General features: G+C 39.0%; 1 protein-coding gene across 4 annotated transcripts in view; it reads left to right on the forward strand.

The window, feature by feature from the left end:
* Positions 1–15,321, forward strand: part of KCNT2 (potassium sodium-activated channel subfamily T member 2) — a 614,388-nt gene that overhangs the window by 526,110 nt on the left and 72,957 nt on the right. For 3 of the 4 annotated variants that reach the window (XM_075182645.1, XM_075182644.1, XM_075182642.1), the window contains exons 20-21: positions 6,996–7,067; positions 13,812–13,946. The exons of the other annotated variant lie outside the window; for it this stretch is intronic. In XM_075182645.1, coding sequence (XP_075038746.1) covers positions 6,996–7,067; positions 13,812–13,946 — 207 coding nt within the window. The remainder of the gene's footprint in view (positions 1–6,995; positions 7,068–13,811; positions 13,947–15,321) is intronic. 4 annotated transcript variants of the gene reach the window in all.

The following is a 15,321-nucleotide window of genomic DNA, read 5'->3' on the forward strand; positions in this document are numbered from 1 at the left end:
ACTGACTACCCAAGAGCTTCCTTCGTCACTAGAAGATTTGATCTCTCTTTGCCATCGTGTAGACATGAGATTTCGTGAAAGAGAATCTGAGAAAACAACTTCTGCTAAAGCACCTCTTCGTTTAAACCCTCAATTTCGTCCAGTTTCACCTTCTGTGATTCCCATGGAGATAGGACGTTCCAAATTATCTTTAGAAGAGAGGAAACGAAGAGTAAAGAATAGACTCTGTATCTATTGTGCTGATTCCACACATATGCTCAGTTCTTGCCCTAAGAAATCGGGAAATGCCAGGCCCTAACTAGTTCTGGAGAGGTGAAGTTAGGGTCCCTGGAGTCCTCTCCATTGTCTATGAAATCTAAAGTCTGCGCTTTCGATGTTACGATTTCCTTTGCTACCAAATCCTTTGAGTCACAGGCATTGATTGATTCCGGAGCAGCAGGAAATTTCATTTCTAAATCACTAGTGAATCAATGGTCCCTACCAGTGATCACTTTAAAAACACCCATTACTGTGACGGCTATAGATGGATCACGTCTCATCAATGGTCTCATCACCCAGAGTACGTCTCCAGTAACCCTTCAGATTGGTGTACTACACCATGAAGAAATTTCGTTTTTAATTCTTCCTGTTACGACAAGTCCGATTGTCTTAGGCCTTCCATGGCTTCAATGTCACTCTCCCCAGATTGACTGGCGCACCCCTCAAGTTACGTCTTGGGGGCCTGAATGTCACCATCGTTGTCTCTCTCAAGTTATTCCTCTTAAAGTACAGCAATCTTCCATCTCATCTTCCTCCCCGGGACTCCCTCCTCAGTATGCTTCATTTGCCGATGTGTTTGATAAAGCTCAGTCTGAACGTCTTCCTCCTCATCGTTCTTGGGATTGTCCGATCGACCTTCTACCTGGCAAGACTCCTCCCAGGGGTCGGGTCTATCCTCTCTCGTTACCTGAAACTCAAGCCACATCTGAGTACATACAGGAGAATCTCCAGCGTGGGTTCATTCGACCTTCCACCTCTCCCGCTGGAGCTGGGTTCTTCTTCGTCAAAAAGAAGGATGGATCATTACGCCCTTGTATAGATTTTCGTGGACTCAACGCCATTACTATCAAGAATCGGTATCCCATTCCGCTGATCACTGAGCTATTTGATCGCATCAAGGGAGCTCGGATATTTACTAAGTTGGATCTTCGTGGTGCCTACAATTTAATTAGAATCCGTTCCGGTGACGAATGGAAGACCGCGTTTAACACCAGAGATGGGCATTACGAATATTTAGTAATGCCCTTCGGGCTGTGTAATGCCCCCGCGGTTTTCCAGGGTTTCATCAATGAGATCTTTCGGGACTTATTATATGTATGTGTCGTTGTCTACCTGGACGACATATTGATCTTCTCACAGGACCTGCCTTCTCATCACCAACATGTGGCAGAGGTCCTCTCCAGACTACGGAAAAACTCGTTGTTCTGTAAATTGGAAAAATGTTCATTCGAGTTACCCCAGATTCCATTCTTGGGGTATATAGTTTCCGGAGTTGGCCTGAAGATGGATCCAGACAAAGTAAATGCTGTACTACATTGGCCTCAGCCAACTACTCTTCGTGCCATCCAGCGTTTTTTAGGTTTTGCCAATTACTATAGACGCTTCATTCAAGACTTCTCATCCATTGCATCTCCCATTGTGGCCTTAACTCGGAAAGGGGCTAATACTAAGCAATGGTCATCTGAGGCTCTCCAAGCCTTTCAAATCCTCAAAGAGTCCTTCTCGTCTGCTCCCATTCTGCGACAACCTGATGTGACACTCCCCTTCTTCCTAGAAGTAGATGCCTCTAATGTGGGCTTAGGAGCTATTCTCTCCCAACGCTCGGAGCAACAAAAATTACATCCTTGTGCCTTCTACTCTCGGGGTCTTCTGCCCGCAGAGAAAAACTATACTATCGGGGACAAGGAGTTGCTGGCCATCAAAGCTGCATTAGAGGAATGGAGATACTTGTTGGAAGGAGCTCGCCATCCGGTGACGATCTTCACGGATCATAAGAACTTGTCATATTTGCAATCTGCTCAATGCTTGAACCCTCGTCAAGCAAGATGGTCTCTTTTCTTTTCCCGTTTTGAATTAATTATAACCTTCAAACCAGCTGCTAAGAACAAGAAAGCTGACGCTCTATCTCGAGCTTTTGTGACGTCCTCTGATGTAGAAGAGGTTCCCAACCATGCTATTCTAGACCCCAAATGTATTTCTCTGGCTGCTTCATCCACCAAAATGCTACCATTTGGGAAGACCCTCGTGCCTCCTACTCTGAGGAGGAAAATCCTTTCGTGGTTCCATGCCTCTCGTTTTTCTGGACACGCCGGTGAACATAAGACCTTTGAGATTCTCTCTCGTAGTTACTGGTGGCCTTCAATGAGGAGAGACGTCAAAGAGTTTATTGCTTCCTGTGATTTATGTTCTCAGTTCAAATCCTCCCGCAGAACTCCAGCAGGGTTGCTGCGACCACTACCCATTCCGTCCAAACCTTGGACCCATATTAGTATGGATTTCGTTACTGATTTGCCACCAAGTAAGAATCACAATACTATTTGGGTAGTGGTAGACAGATTTTCGAAGATGGCTCATTTCGTCCCTCTGTCCGGTTTACCTTCCTCGTCTACTCTGGCTGAACATTTCATTAAAGAAATCTTCCGCATCCATGGATGTCCGTCTGAGATTGTGTCAGATAGAGGAGTACAATTCGTTTCCAGATTCTGGCGGGCCCTTTGTAAAACCTTGGGCATACGATTAGCACTCTCATCGTCTTACCATCCGCAATCTAACGGACAAACGGAACGAGTCAATCAAGATCTTGAGACTTTTATAAGGATGTTCTCATCAGCCAACCAAGACAACTGGGTAGAATTGCTCCCTTGGGCTGAATTCGCCCATAACAACATGTACCATGAGTCATCATCCAAAACTCCATTCTTTGTGGTCTACGGTCACCATCCGTCTTTTCCGGAATTTCCTGCCCTCCCGCCCACTTAAGTTCCTGCTGTGGAGACTGCTTGTCAGACCTTCAAAAATATCTGGTCTCAGGTCAAAACCTGTTTAAAGAAGACATCTAACAAATATAAGTCTTTCGCAGATAAGAAGAGGCGGGCTATTCCACCACTAAAAATTGGAGATCGTGTCTGGTTATCTACCAAAAATATTCGTTTGAAGGTTCCATCTATGAAATTCGCCCCTCGTTTTATTGGTCCATATAGGATCATTCAAGTTATCAATCCAGTATGTGTTAAACTTCTTCTTCCTAAGAATCTTCGGATTTCCAATGCCTTCCATGTGTCCTTGCTCAAACCTCTCATCATCAACCGTTTCTCGACTCCTTCCTCAGCACCGCAGCCAGTTCAAGTTCATCAGGAGGAGGATTTCGAGATTACTGAGGTATTGGATGCAAAAATTTCGCGAGGAGTCCTCCGTTTCCTCGTTCATTGGAAGGGCTTTGGTCCTGAAGAGCGTTCATGGATCAAAGCTGAAGATCTTAATGCTCCTGCCCTTCTGAAGAAGTTTTATTCCAAAAATCCGGACAAGCCCGGTTCCAGGCGTTCTGTGCCCACCTTTAAAAGGGGGGGTACTGTCACTCACCGGACTGTGAGTGCTTCTTCCCGGACATTTAGGAACCGTGGCCGTCCTCCATCCTGAGGGACTGCGCATGCGCAGCCCTTTCCAAACCTTCAGTGTATGTTCCTTTAACTTAATTGGCAGATCAGGCAACCTCCCTATATTAAGCACCTGTGGTCAACACCACGTTGCCTGATCTTGGAGTCTCATTCCCCATGAGTCTCTGAAGGTGTTCCTGTGTTTCCTTGTTTATTCAGCCCTGCTGATCCCTGTGGTTTCCAAACCACTTCTACCTCTGTGGTTTCCAAACCACTTCTGCTACTGTGGTTCCCATACCACTTCTACCATCTACTGTATCATCGTGACTGTGAGCTGATTCCTATCCGCTGCCTCCGTGCACTACAGTCTTCTAATCACTTCAACTCTACCATGTATCATTGGGACTGTTAGCTGATGCCTATCCGCTGCCTCCGTGCATTACAGGCTTCAACCACATCCACTCACCTGTTCATGATTGTGACTGCCAGCTGATTCCTATCCGCTGCCTCCGTGCACTACAGGCTTCAACCTGCAACTCGTCTGTGTTTCATCATCGTGACTGTTTGGTTGATTCCTATCCGCTGCCTCCGTGCACTACAGTCTTCAACCTGCAACCCGTCTGTGTTTCATCGCGACTGTTTAACTGATTCCTATCCGCTGCCTCTGTGCGCTTCAGTCTTCAGTCCTTGTCAACTCTACCGTGTTTCCTTGAGTCTGCTGCCACTATTGCTACCCGCTACTCTCCGTGATCATCTGTTCCAGTTCAACTCTGCTCCGGTGTCCCATCGTTACTGCACCTGCTGGTTGCTATTGGTTACCTCCGTGTTCCCGCAGAGACCCGCTGCTGTTACTTCTCAGCGCTACTCATCCATCTACTGCTGATCCGCTCTCCACGCCTTCCTGTGTTCCCTGCTGGTCTACCTACCTGTGCGCTGCACCTGCTAGACCCCTGCTTCACCCATCCAGGGACTTGTATCCTGCTGGCCTCCTGCCCTTCAGGTATCTCTGCACTCCTGTCTGACTGCCTTCTCCTGAACCACGGTATGCATACTTCCCATTGACTGTGCTGTGTATTGCATACCTTGCTGGACTGTGTTGGTTCTCCTCTGGAGTGTACTATCTGCTGAATCTACTGCCATCATTGACTGTGTTATCTCATGCCGGATTGCTTCAAGAGACTTTCTATATTGGCAGTGTTGTTCAGTCATTTATACATTTATATTGTGCATATTACTGTGGATCAAAGTCAAGGTGCCCGTGTATATATTGTGTTGCAGTCTCTCCCCGTGCACCTCCTCACATATATATGCAGTAGTACAACTTGCTAACGCAGACCACTGACTCCCCGGATACCTCCACTTGGATTCCATTCCTTCACTCAGACAGCGGTACAACTTGCTATCCGCAGACCGCTGACTCTCATCACCTCCTCGTTTCTGTTGGACATTCCTCCTCACTATAGCAGTGGTACAACTTGCTACCGCAGACCACTGACTACCTTCACGTGTCCTTTGTCCATACAGTTCCTCGTGTATTACTACCTCCATATTGCCAGTGCTGCTAGTCATAGACTTTCCTGAGCATCTCATCATCTGCTATTTCCTGTTCCGTGATCACCCTGCTACCAGAGTACCATATTACCACCTATACTGCTCTGGTAAGCCTATCACCTGGTGATCCCTGGGTAAAGACTCCTAGTGCCCGTGACACATGCTATACTTGGGCCTTGGTTTCAATGGAGCCGGCAAACATTCTTATGTTCGGTGGTAATCGTTTTCATGATTACCACAATTCCGACACCAAGGAGCCCTACAACTAATATCTAAATTTATGAAAAAACAATTTCAATATAAACAGACTTACCTCAAAAGCGACCCTGCAGATCTCCGATCGCACCAGCATGCTGACCGTAAGTTATTCCGAATGGACAGCCCTCCGGCTCTACACTTTCATGTCGTTGTGACCTCTAAGAATGTTAATTTAAAACGGCAATGTCAGGTTAAGTGTTTAAACACTTAACCTGCGGGGACCCCACATATATATAAATTATTACAAGCCTTAATAATTTGCAGTATTTCAAACATTGGTGTGCTTTAAAATATATTCAAAAGTTTGCTGAATTTTGTGCAAAACCTATAAATGTAAAACACTATATCCTTTTATTTTTGTATGTTACAAATCTGAAGTGTTCTGCTTTGCCCATATGAAATTTTGGAAGGTATGCATATTATATATATAATGTACTATTAAATTGCACATAGAGATGCATATTCGATTCAGTTCAAGATTCCACAGGAGCATTGCGTGGTTTGTCGCTGCTCACAATTCTGGGTATTATGGTACTGAAAGCATCACTGAATTTTGCTTTCAGCTCTATGAAAAAGCAACCTCATTGCACAAGGTTCTGACAGGACATAGTGAAGAGTAGAATCAGCCCCAGAATGTTTTAGTAGTCACTGTGTGCCCCAGTCAAATTCGAGAAGGTGAAATTAACTTTGATTTTTACAAGTACAAAAATATGCAAATCGTTGCAACATATATCAGTATTTGTAAAGGTTTCATTTTCCATTTCTACACTTTTCCTGTACTGACAATTATATTCAATGTAGAAAATCAGAGACATTATATATGTGTAGTCATCCATACCATATAGGGATAGATACTGAGAAGTACACCAGCAATGTGCAGATGCTCAATATTAGCCTTTTTCCACAATCAGTGGTTCGCCATGAGTGTTGGGCTGAAAATTTTGGAGAATGTGGATTGTGATTGGCACTTCCTATGCGCTAGAATGCTCCCCTTTAAAATCCCTGCCATTAATTTGTTGTCAAGTACATTAAACAGGCATTAGTGGAAGTCAGACAGACCTTTAAATTGTTTTCTACTGCTAAAATAGTGCATTTTATTTTAGGAAAAAAAGTAAATACATATACACTGAAATAGTAGGAAGTTGGATCCAGCTGTTGATGGCTTTGGTACTGCATTCAAGAGTGTTTAATGGATAAACTGAAAAAAGTTTATTGAAGCATCGTTGACCTTTAGGTGATTCCTGAGCCATAGGGATATCCCCTCCAGTTTTCTCCTACACCACAGCACAGTTGAAATTCTCTATATTTTCTGGACCAAGTCTTTTAATTTAGATTCAAGTACAGTAATACTCCCACTAGGCAGAAGTGGGTCAGCTGCTTCCATGTTTGGCAATACGTGTTAATTGCTAAACTGTGCAATTTCTTAGATTTGTAATGTACTCAACTATTGCCTAACACATAAATTGTTTTAGTCATTATTGTATGTTAATATTTTGTATGAATAATAATAACAATTAGTTTGTTTGTCATGTATTTTTGTAACCCTTACGTTAGGCCAGATATGCATTTTCTGGATGCAATCTGTTGGTTCCCAATGGTCTACTACATGGTGGGCTGTATTGACAAGTAGGTAAAATCAATGTAATCTGTTGTGTTATGTGTTGTAATTTTGTCTGTTGTTGTATGTATACATTCTAGTGTGTTGCATGATTTGCGTTGCTATGATACTTGATGTTTTCATACTCATTATCTGATCTTCATGAACCACTTTGATTTTTATGTAAAACATTAGAATATTATCAGACTCAATGATGTTATTTTGTATTAAGTAATTAATCTAGCCAAAAAAATTAAAATACCTACAATAGAAACAGTACATGTTAAGCATCTTAAGAGCCTATTCTAATATACAAAATGTATGTTCTAAACCTGCCACCCATATTAAATCCACCCACCACCCTCACACCACAACATGGTTGTTCCATGTGCAAAATTGTACCTTCCAGCTTGATTTACCACCAGTTCTAAACAAGGCCGTGGTCCTACAGTTCCAGGTCCAACTGCCTGAAGTTTATGAATTTCAGGTTAGAGAAAGAAATGATAGGGCCAAGCAAACATTCTCAGTGTTCGGGGTCACTACTAAACCTAAATTTAGCTTTAAAGTTAGGTAACTTGTATTCAACTATACTGAAATACTGCTGATTAAGCCTATTTTCAGCGATTTAACATAGTGTTTTAGAAAGAGGAAGGTCAGGAGGCAGTCAACTTGATAAAATTATCCATATGTGCGCAGATAGCACAACACTACCAGTTTCCATGCTTGTTACTTAATTCCCTAAATGTTCTCATTCAGCAGTAAAGAACATGGAGTCAGGACTAGTTTACATTTCAACTTGTGAGGAAGTAGAGATTCCACTTTCTTTAAAAAAACCTTAACTAGAGGGTATTCCCACCACACCTGCTTCATGTCACCTGTAGGCCCAAAAAGAAGAGAGGAGCCTCAAAAGATGAGAGGAGTTGTAGAGGGTGGAAACTTATGAATCTTGTTTGGGTCATAATAATACTGGCTAAACCTTCTATGATTTTGGCACATCTAGAAACTTTAAATCACTGTTAAGGCGGTATTCTGCTTCTGGCTGTGGTGCTGGACTTATAATACCATATTAATGCTGCTATTAATATTGACATTTTTTACACTTAAAGAAATAATTTTATTCCTCATTTTCTCTCCTCCCTTAAGGAAGAATTAAAGCTCAGTTCTGCCTTAGGGTTTGTATGGAGAGAGTATTGCATACATACATTTTTAGCATACTTTCATCACTAATGAGCCTATTCTGAGTGGGGGCAGCTGAACTCATTTGGCTATGTTGTGTGTATGGGGGAAGAGCCCTAATCACTGTTATCTGAGAAATGAAAGTATAATGGTGAGATCATGGTAATTTTCTTAGATCCTTCTTACATTTTACTGCAAATGAAGTCTAGAGACCAGTTGGCAGACAACTTGGGAGCACAGAGGTATAATTTTATCTGCATTTTATGACAAATGAACAGTAGGTAGTACAATTAAAGCAGTAGGAGAAGAGGAAGTGTAGCAGACCAACGTATACCCCGCCTTTCGACCACTGGTTTGTAGTAAATGCTAAAATTGCATTACCCTATTTCCAATGAAGTGTCATAGACAAGAGACAATAATGTCTGGACAGTTATTATATTAATGCAGTAGTTTTTAATATAAAATGTAATTAAATACAAACACAAATTGAAAATGCTAATTAAATTAAACACAGACATCTGTTGTTTTGCCCTTTAAAAATAAAATGGTAATCGTCTTCCCTTCAGTAGTCCAAATGGAAATGTTAATTAACAAATGCATGTTGACCAGTACAACTTCATATAAACAGCTGCAATGCTAATGATTTTTAGTACCATCAACTTGAGGAGTCAATCATAAGTAATTACATAGTGCTTATTGTCATTATTTTCATAGTGTATCATTGCGGATGCATCCATGTCCAGTTGTGTCACAATTATGTGAACATACCCTTACCGTACTTGACCTATAATTGTCCTCCCCTGTTTCGCATCTATAAGCTTAGGGAGATGCAAATTTCAATACAAAAACAAAAAACAATCAATATACAGTGTGCATCTGTGACTTTAACTTATCAAAACTGGATAAAAAATACTTATGTACAGAAGCAATGAGGCAAATAGGAGAGAATACTATATGATAGGTATAGTTTAGTGATAATATTGAAATATTGAATATTGAAATAGAGCAAAGAATTGCAAAAATAAATAGCATACTGTATCTGTTTTTAAAAATCAATTTCAAAGCAGATGACACTATTGCTGGAAGGTCCATTTTAAAATAAGAAAAAATAATGGCTATTCAATAATTGCACCATTTCAATATGTACTGAACAAATGAACTCTCATGTGAAAGCCATTTCATTTCTTGTTTCAGTTCTTATTATACTGTAAAAGCAATTGCAAAAATATTTTCAGACAGTAGAGGTAGTTCTAGCACAGAAGATTTGTTGCTCTATATGACATCGGAAAACAAATTATGTATTCAGCAATTTCAATGAAAATAAAATATAAGGTCAACCAAAACAACTAGGAGGAACGGATACCCATGTGATTGCTGAGAAGGAAAACGCAAAAGAATATACATTAAACAGAAAATAAATATACTATTTATACAAAGAATAGTTAAACATATGGTTTGGATAAAACATGCTGTCTGTAAAGAATATACAGTTTATAACAGCCAATTGACTGATAATAAATAAGCAAATTCACCTGTCACACTTTTACAGAAGGTAGTGAATCTGCAAGATGCAATTGTCAAATTCCATAATTTTTTAGATATATTTTCTATATTCATGTCTATGTGTCATAAAAAGTATATTATCTGTGTGATACCAGAAAAAAAAAACAGCAATGGAATACATTTGTTTATTTATTTATTTATTTATTTATTTATTTTAAGCGTTACTAACTTAAAAGGATTATTACTCAAAAAATATCAACATTTGTATGAAAACAAATATATGAAGAAAAGGACATTCATTATGGACATCATTTTTTTTTAAAGTTCCCTGTTTCATGTAAAGCTTTAAAACAATAGGTGGTGCAGCAAATCCATGTATATTTTGAGATAAGTAAAATATAATGAATGCACAATCTCTTCAAAGTCAATTGTATTAATTGTTATAAGATCCTATTGATCAATACGGCGCTCATCCACTTATTGCAGCAATAAAAATCACTCATTACCTCAATATACCAAAAGAATTGCAGGGTCTACTGGGCTCATGCATGAGACAGCTTTCTGATTTGGGCTTTCAGTTCTGCTTATGTGGAGAAAAAAACTGTAAAAAGAAAGTTTTAAAAGGTAGATTCAATTCATTTTAAAAATTAAAAATTTTTGAAAGATTACATGATGATAACAGAACAGGTATTGCTGCGGTACAAGCACCATTACGATACTAGTTTTATAGTCTTCCCTATGCAAAGGGTTTTACCAGCGAAATTCAACGTCGGCCAGGGATTTCACTAATGATTGTAGTGTTATTGCTGGAAGTAACACTTTCATGTATTTAGCTACAATGGGGCTATTCACCCTTTGATAGATCAACACCCTAGTCTTAAAATGGGTTGGATTTCAAGAACTAGAACAATATTTATTTATTTATTTTCAACCTTTGGAGCAGGACCTGAGCAGGAACTTTAAGGAACTTGCAGGGATTTTATAGCCCAGTAGGATGCTATTCAGCAAACAAATGTTTAATAAAGAAATAATCATTAGTTTGTATTTCGCTACATTATAGATTTAAAACACAGGCCTTTTTATAAGATGAAACATTGCCACCTGAGACTTCCCCAATTCTGAGCTAATGAATGAAACCAGTAGAATTATTTTTTGGCCTTTTAATGTCTTCTCGATGACAAGTTTGTAGGAAGCAGTGTGCCAGTTTCTGTTTTTGACTGACTAAAGTTGAGTTTATATAAGCCTTCAAATGTAGTATGTAGTAAATAAATGCATGAAATAAATTATAAATTAATTAGAAAACATAACATTATGCTGGTCCTCTTTCTAGTAACAAGTGACTTAAGCAACATGCTTCTCTTATTGGCAGAACAGAATCAGCCAATGATTAGTGGTAATGGAGCCAGAATGGAAAGCCAAGAGCTGGCATGAATATTACCATCCTTGGCGTTACCAGGTGCAATAGCTTACAAAATGGCATTATCTAAGTTGGTGTACACTTTAGTTTTGAATGCAAGTAAAGAGTTTGAGTACAAATGAGTCCCATTGTGTTCATTAAGAAACACATCATGTATTTAGGGCTCGTTCTCACATATGCACTGGGAAAATAGATAAACTGTGTGAAAACTAATGTGTGCGTAGGACACATTTAAAGCAATTTCCAAGCACCTTTGTTGCATTGCACTTATACAATTTATTGTACTAGTAACACATGCTAATGCATGATAAATAGGTTGTGCCTCATTGTAATATCACAAATACTGCATTAAAATTTTAGAATACAATGGTGGGAATGATCACTGTTTAACTTGTTTCTAATGTGGTTGTGTAATATGTGTACCGGTGTTCCCCACAGGCACACATAGTAATCTTATAAAAAGAAATGCAATATTTTTCCAATACAGCAATTTCACATTGTGTGCTTCCCAAATTAATTTGTGACCATAAAAAGATTCTACAGCATGATGATGATGTAGGTAAACTGCATATCCCACCGGGTGTTTCATACAATTGCATTGAGTTCTATTACATTTTAATGCTCAAGGTCCATCCTTGAATTTAGAGTGAACATTATGTTATGTATCCTATTATGTATTAAGACTTCACATTTATTTACTGGGATAAAAGAATGTTTTTCAGAATTGATTTTGCTTGAGACTTGCTTTTAGCACGGCAAGGGGATTGTGAACAAACTATACTGAGTCAGGTAAAATTCGTTAGTAATTAGGAATGACACCTATTCAGGAGCTCCCTTAAATTGAAGAAAGGTAAGGGTGAATGAAAGGCCCCAAATTAGTTCAAAGCAACAGTCTCCACTGTTATGTCCTCTATAGCAAGTGAACATATTTACACATTTAGGGTAGTTTTAAATACCTAACTAACTTGAATTCTAAGCCCTTTAGTTTGGCATGTTTTTGTGTTGTATGTAAAAAATGTATTCCTGTCTTTCATACATCTATAAGCAACATTGAAGAGGGCATTACTGGAAACAATAATGTAGTTAGCTAATTCATTCCAATATTTACATCTCTACACTAACTTATAGTCAATCAGAGTATTAGAAAGTGTGGACTAAATAGAAAAGTAGTTGTCGTGACTGTTGAAGCCATTCCATGATGTGTTATAAATAGAGGTTCTTAGTCCTGGAAGTTGATTGACATGGGAGGAGGATCCATCAGCAGAGGGGACTGTCCAATTCTACATCAGGAATTTGAAACTACACCACCCAGCATGACCGAGGAAGTGAGGTCAGAGACCATCTCACGCTGAAAGACTGGTACCAAAGAGGAGGAAGAAAGAGGAAAAGAGCAGATGTATGGTCATAGAGAAGATTGCTGCAGCTAAGCCTGCTGACCCTACTGAAAAGAGAAAAAGTCACTGTTACAATGGAGAAAAGTGCTGCAAAGAGAGGCAAAAACAGAAAGAGCTGCCAATCTATTAGCGAGAGCAGTAAGTCTCACACTGAAAGCTGTCAGTCTTGCCGAAACAGCCACCAATTTATCAGGGAAAGCTCCCAGGTTACTATTGAAAGCTGCCACTACATTGTAATCCATAGAGGAAAGCAACAAGAGATCCATTCATGCCTTTGATCTTTGTTTTAAAAGTCATTCAGGATTCCAGATCTGGGCAGTGTCCACAGCAAAAGTGAGTAACCCACTACCTAATGAACGACACTATATACAGGGATAATTACCAGTACTGAGAGAACATGACTCAGATGGAGTCAATGCATAAGAGAAATTGAGAAAGAAGTGAGATTATCCTGATCATTATCCATCTCCTTTCAGCTGCACTGAGATACCCGGAAGTGCAGGGACTACATAAAGATGTGGTTGCTCTGGCTATTTAGAGACTTACTTTTGATTTGTTCTAGTGAGAAGAGGTGTTAGTGCCAGATAAATTTAGCTATGTATCAGTTACCGCTAATACCCTTGGGGATCTAGAGCAGGACAACTTTCATTCCTTTTGTTGCTGTAGCTTCATATCTGCTGAAATTTGATAGCTATGAATTCATCAATGGGCAAAGGTTCAAGTTAAGATGTTAAATGCTAGGCTCATAACATTAACAAATGTTAATTTTATGTGCACTGAAATGTAACATTCTATTTCAATAATCTGAACATAGCTATACCAAGCTGTGGTCAATTACAGCTTTGGAATATTTGAAGGGTTAAACAAGCCTATAGCCAATCAGAACATTAGTGCAATTTGAGTACTTGACCAATTTGCAGCCAACTAAAACATTTAACATTTGCATAACAAAGTTGAGTCAACTGTCAAAGGCAATTGAAACAGCGACAACATATTAATGTGAAATATTCCTATAGGAAATAAAGGTTTTAAATACAACTTGTATTCATTTTTAAGTTACCCATGTACATCTGGGTAACTCCTAAAAATCATTTTATTAGAACTTGTTAGGGTTTGGTAAGTGTTCAAGCATGAAAACATATGAACATTTTTATGATGAATTAAATATTTATTAAGGTGTTTATATTTCATGTACATGTACTTGTCTTTGTGTGTTTGCATGTATAACATTTATGGTTTCTTCATATAACATATATTTTAATTCATATTTGTGTTTTCAAAAGCCTAGATGACTTGCTGAAATGTGGAGTAACTTTTGCAGCTAACATGGTAGTTGTAGACAAAGAAAGCACAATGAGTGCTGAGGAAGACTACATGGCAGATGCAAAGACAATAGTTAATGTGCAGACACTTTTCAGGTGGGTTTATTTCATGATCTTCTATACCTGATCATTTGTCAATAATAACTGTGTTATTGGATGTGTTTACATATGTTTTAATATATACTTTACTGCTAAATATAAGGTTTCTTTAAAGCACAAGGCTGTAAGTTGACTAGATTTACACAAGTCATGGAAATCTAATTTGTCTTTTAACATGCATAATAACTTACATTTGGTAAGCACTATTCCTTATAGTACACACATTTTCCTAATAAACATTAGAGGGATAACTAGAGTTGAGCGCTTCTAATTCGGAGAAATACCACAGATTCAAATATTGGGGTACCAAGTCCAACCGAGTCATGAATCGGTTTCTACATCCATATTTGGATCTGAAATCGAGGCAAAATGTAATTTCCAGTAAAATGTTGGATCTTGCAAGTTTTGCATCGATATCTTCTACATATAGACACCCCCCTCTGTTATTAGCTGCCATTTCAGAAGTGACAGCAAGCAGGTAAGATGTTTGCTGCAATTCTGTGTTCAGAAAGTAGTTTGGAAAGGGTTGGACAGGTGAAAGAGGCAATTTATATTGGAATAGCTGTGATTTTACTGCACGCATATAAGGGTTTATTTACAGATCAGTCTGCTGGAATTGTGTGCTGATAAATTGAGTGTGAGTGAGTGAAGAGAAAACAAGCAGTGGCTACCGATTGTAATAGTATATTAGTAAAAAAAAAATCTTTGTGCTTTTAAAATCAAAGTGTTTCATTCTGAATTCACTTGTGTGAGGAGCAGTATCAGTGACATATTTACTGCTATGTTGGCAAAAAACATGCTGCTTTTTGACGAAATTTGAATTATATTGTGGAGCACTGTCAGAAAAACGTTAAGTTATTATTCCCTCCTTTCCCTATCTCATTGGGCGTTCACCTGGACTGGTGGCAGCTACAAGTAGCTCCAACTTCAAGTAGCTTAACTCCTCTTGTCAACAATTTAACAGCCTACAGATCAGGAGCATTCCAGTACCAGTGGCAGTCGTAGTATTTTTTCAACTACTAGTAAAATAGGTCATGCAAGAAGAAAGTGTAATAAAGTGTCCTCAAAATCCATACACTGTTTGTCAATCTCAAAGAAAAAGTCAGCTCTCTATGTAAGGACTAAGGGAAGCATTTCTGATGAATTTAGTGACATGGGGCCTGATTCATTAAGAATCTTAACTGAAGAAACGTCTTATTTCAGTCTCCTGGACAAAACCATGTTACAATGCAAGGGGTGCAAATTAGCATTTTGTTTTGCACAGAAGTTAAATACTGACTGTTTCTTCATGTAGCACACAAATACTTGATAGCTTATTTGTACACTGAAATTTAAAGTTGATATTTGTGTGCTACATGAAAAAACAGTCAGT

Source organism: Mixophyes fleayi, chromosome 8 (genome assembly GCF_038048845.1).
Source record: "Mixophyes fleayi isolate aMixFle1 chromosome 8, aMixFle1.hap1, whole genome shotgun sequence".
NCBI classification, from domain to species: Eukaryota; Metazoa; Chordata; class Amphibia; order Anura; family Limnodynastidae; genus Mixophyes; species Mixophyes fleayi.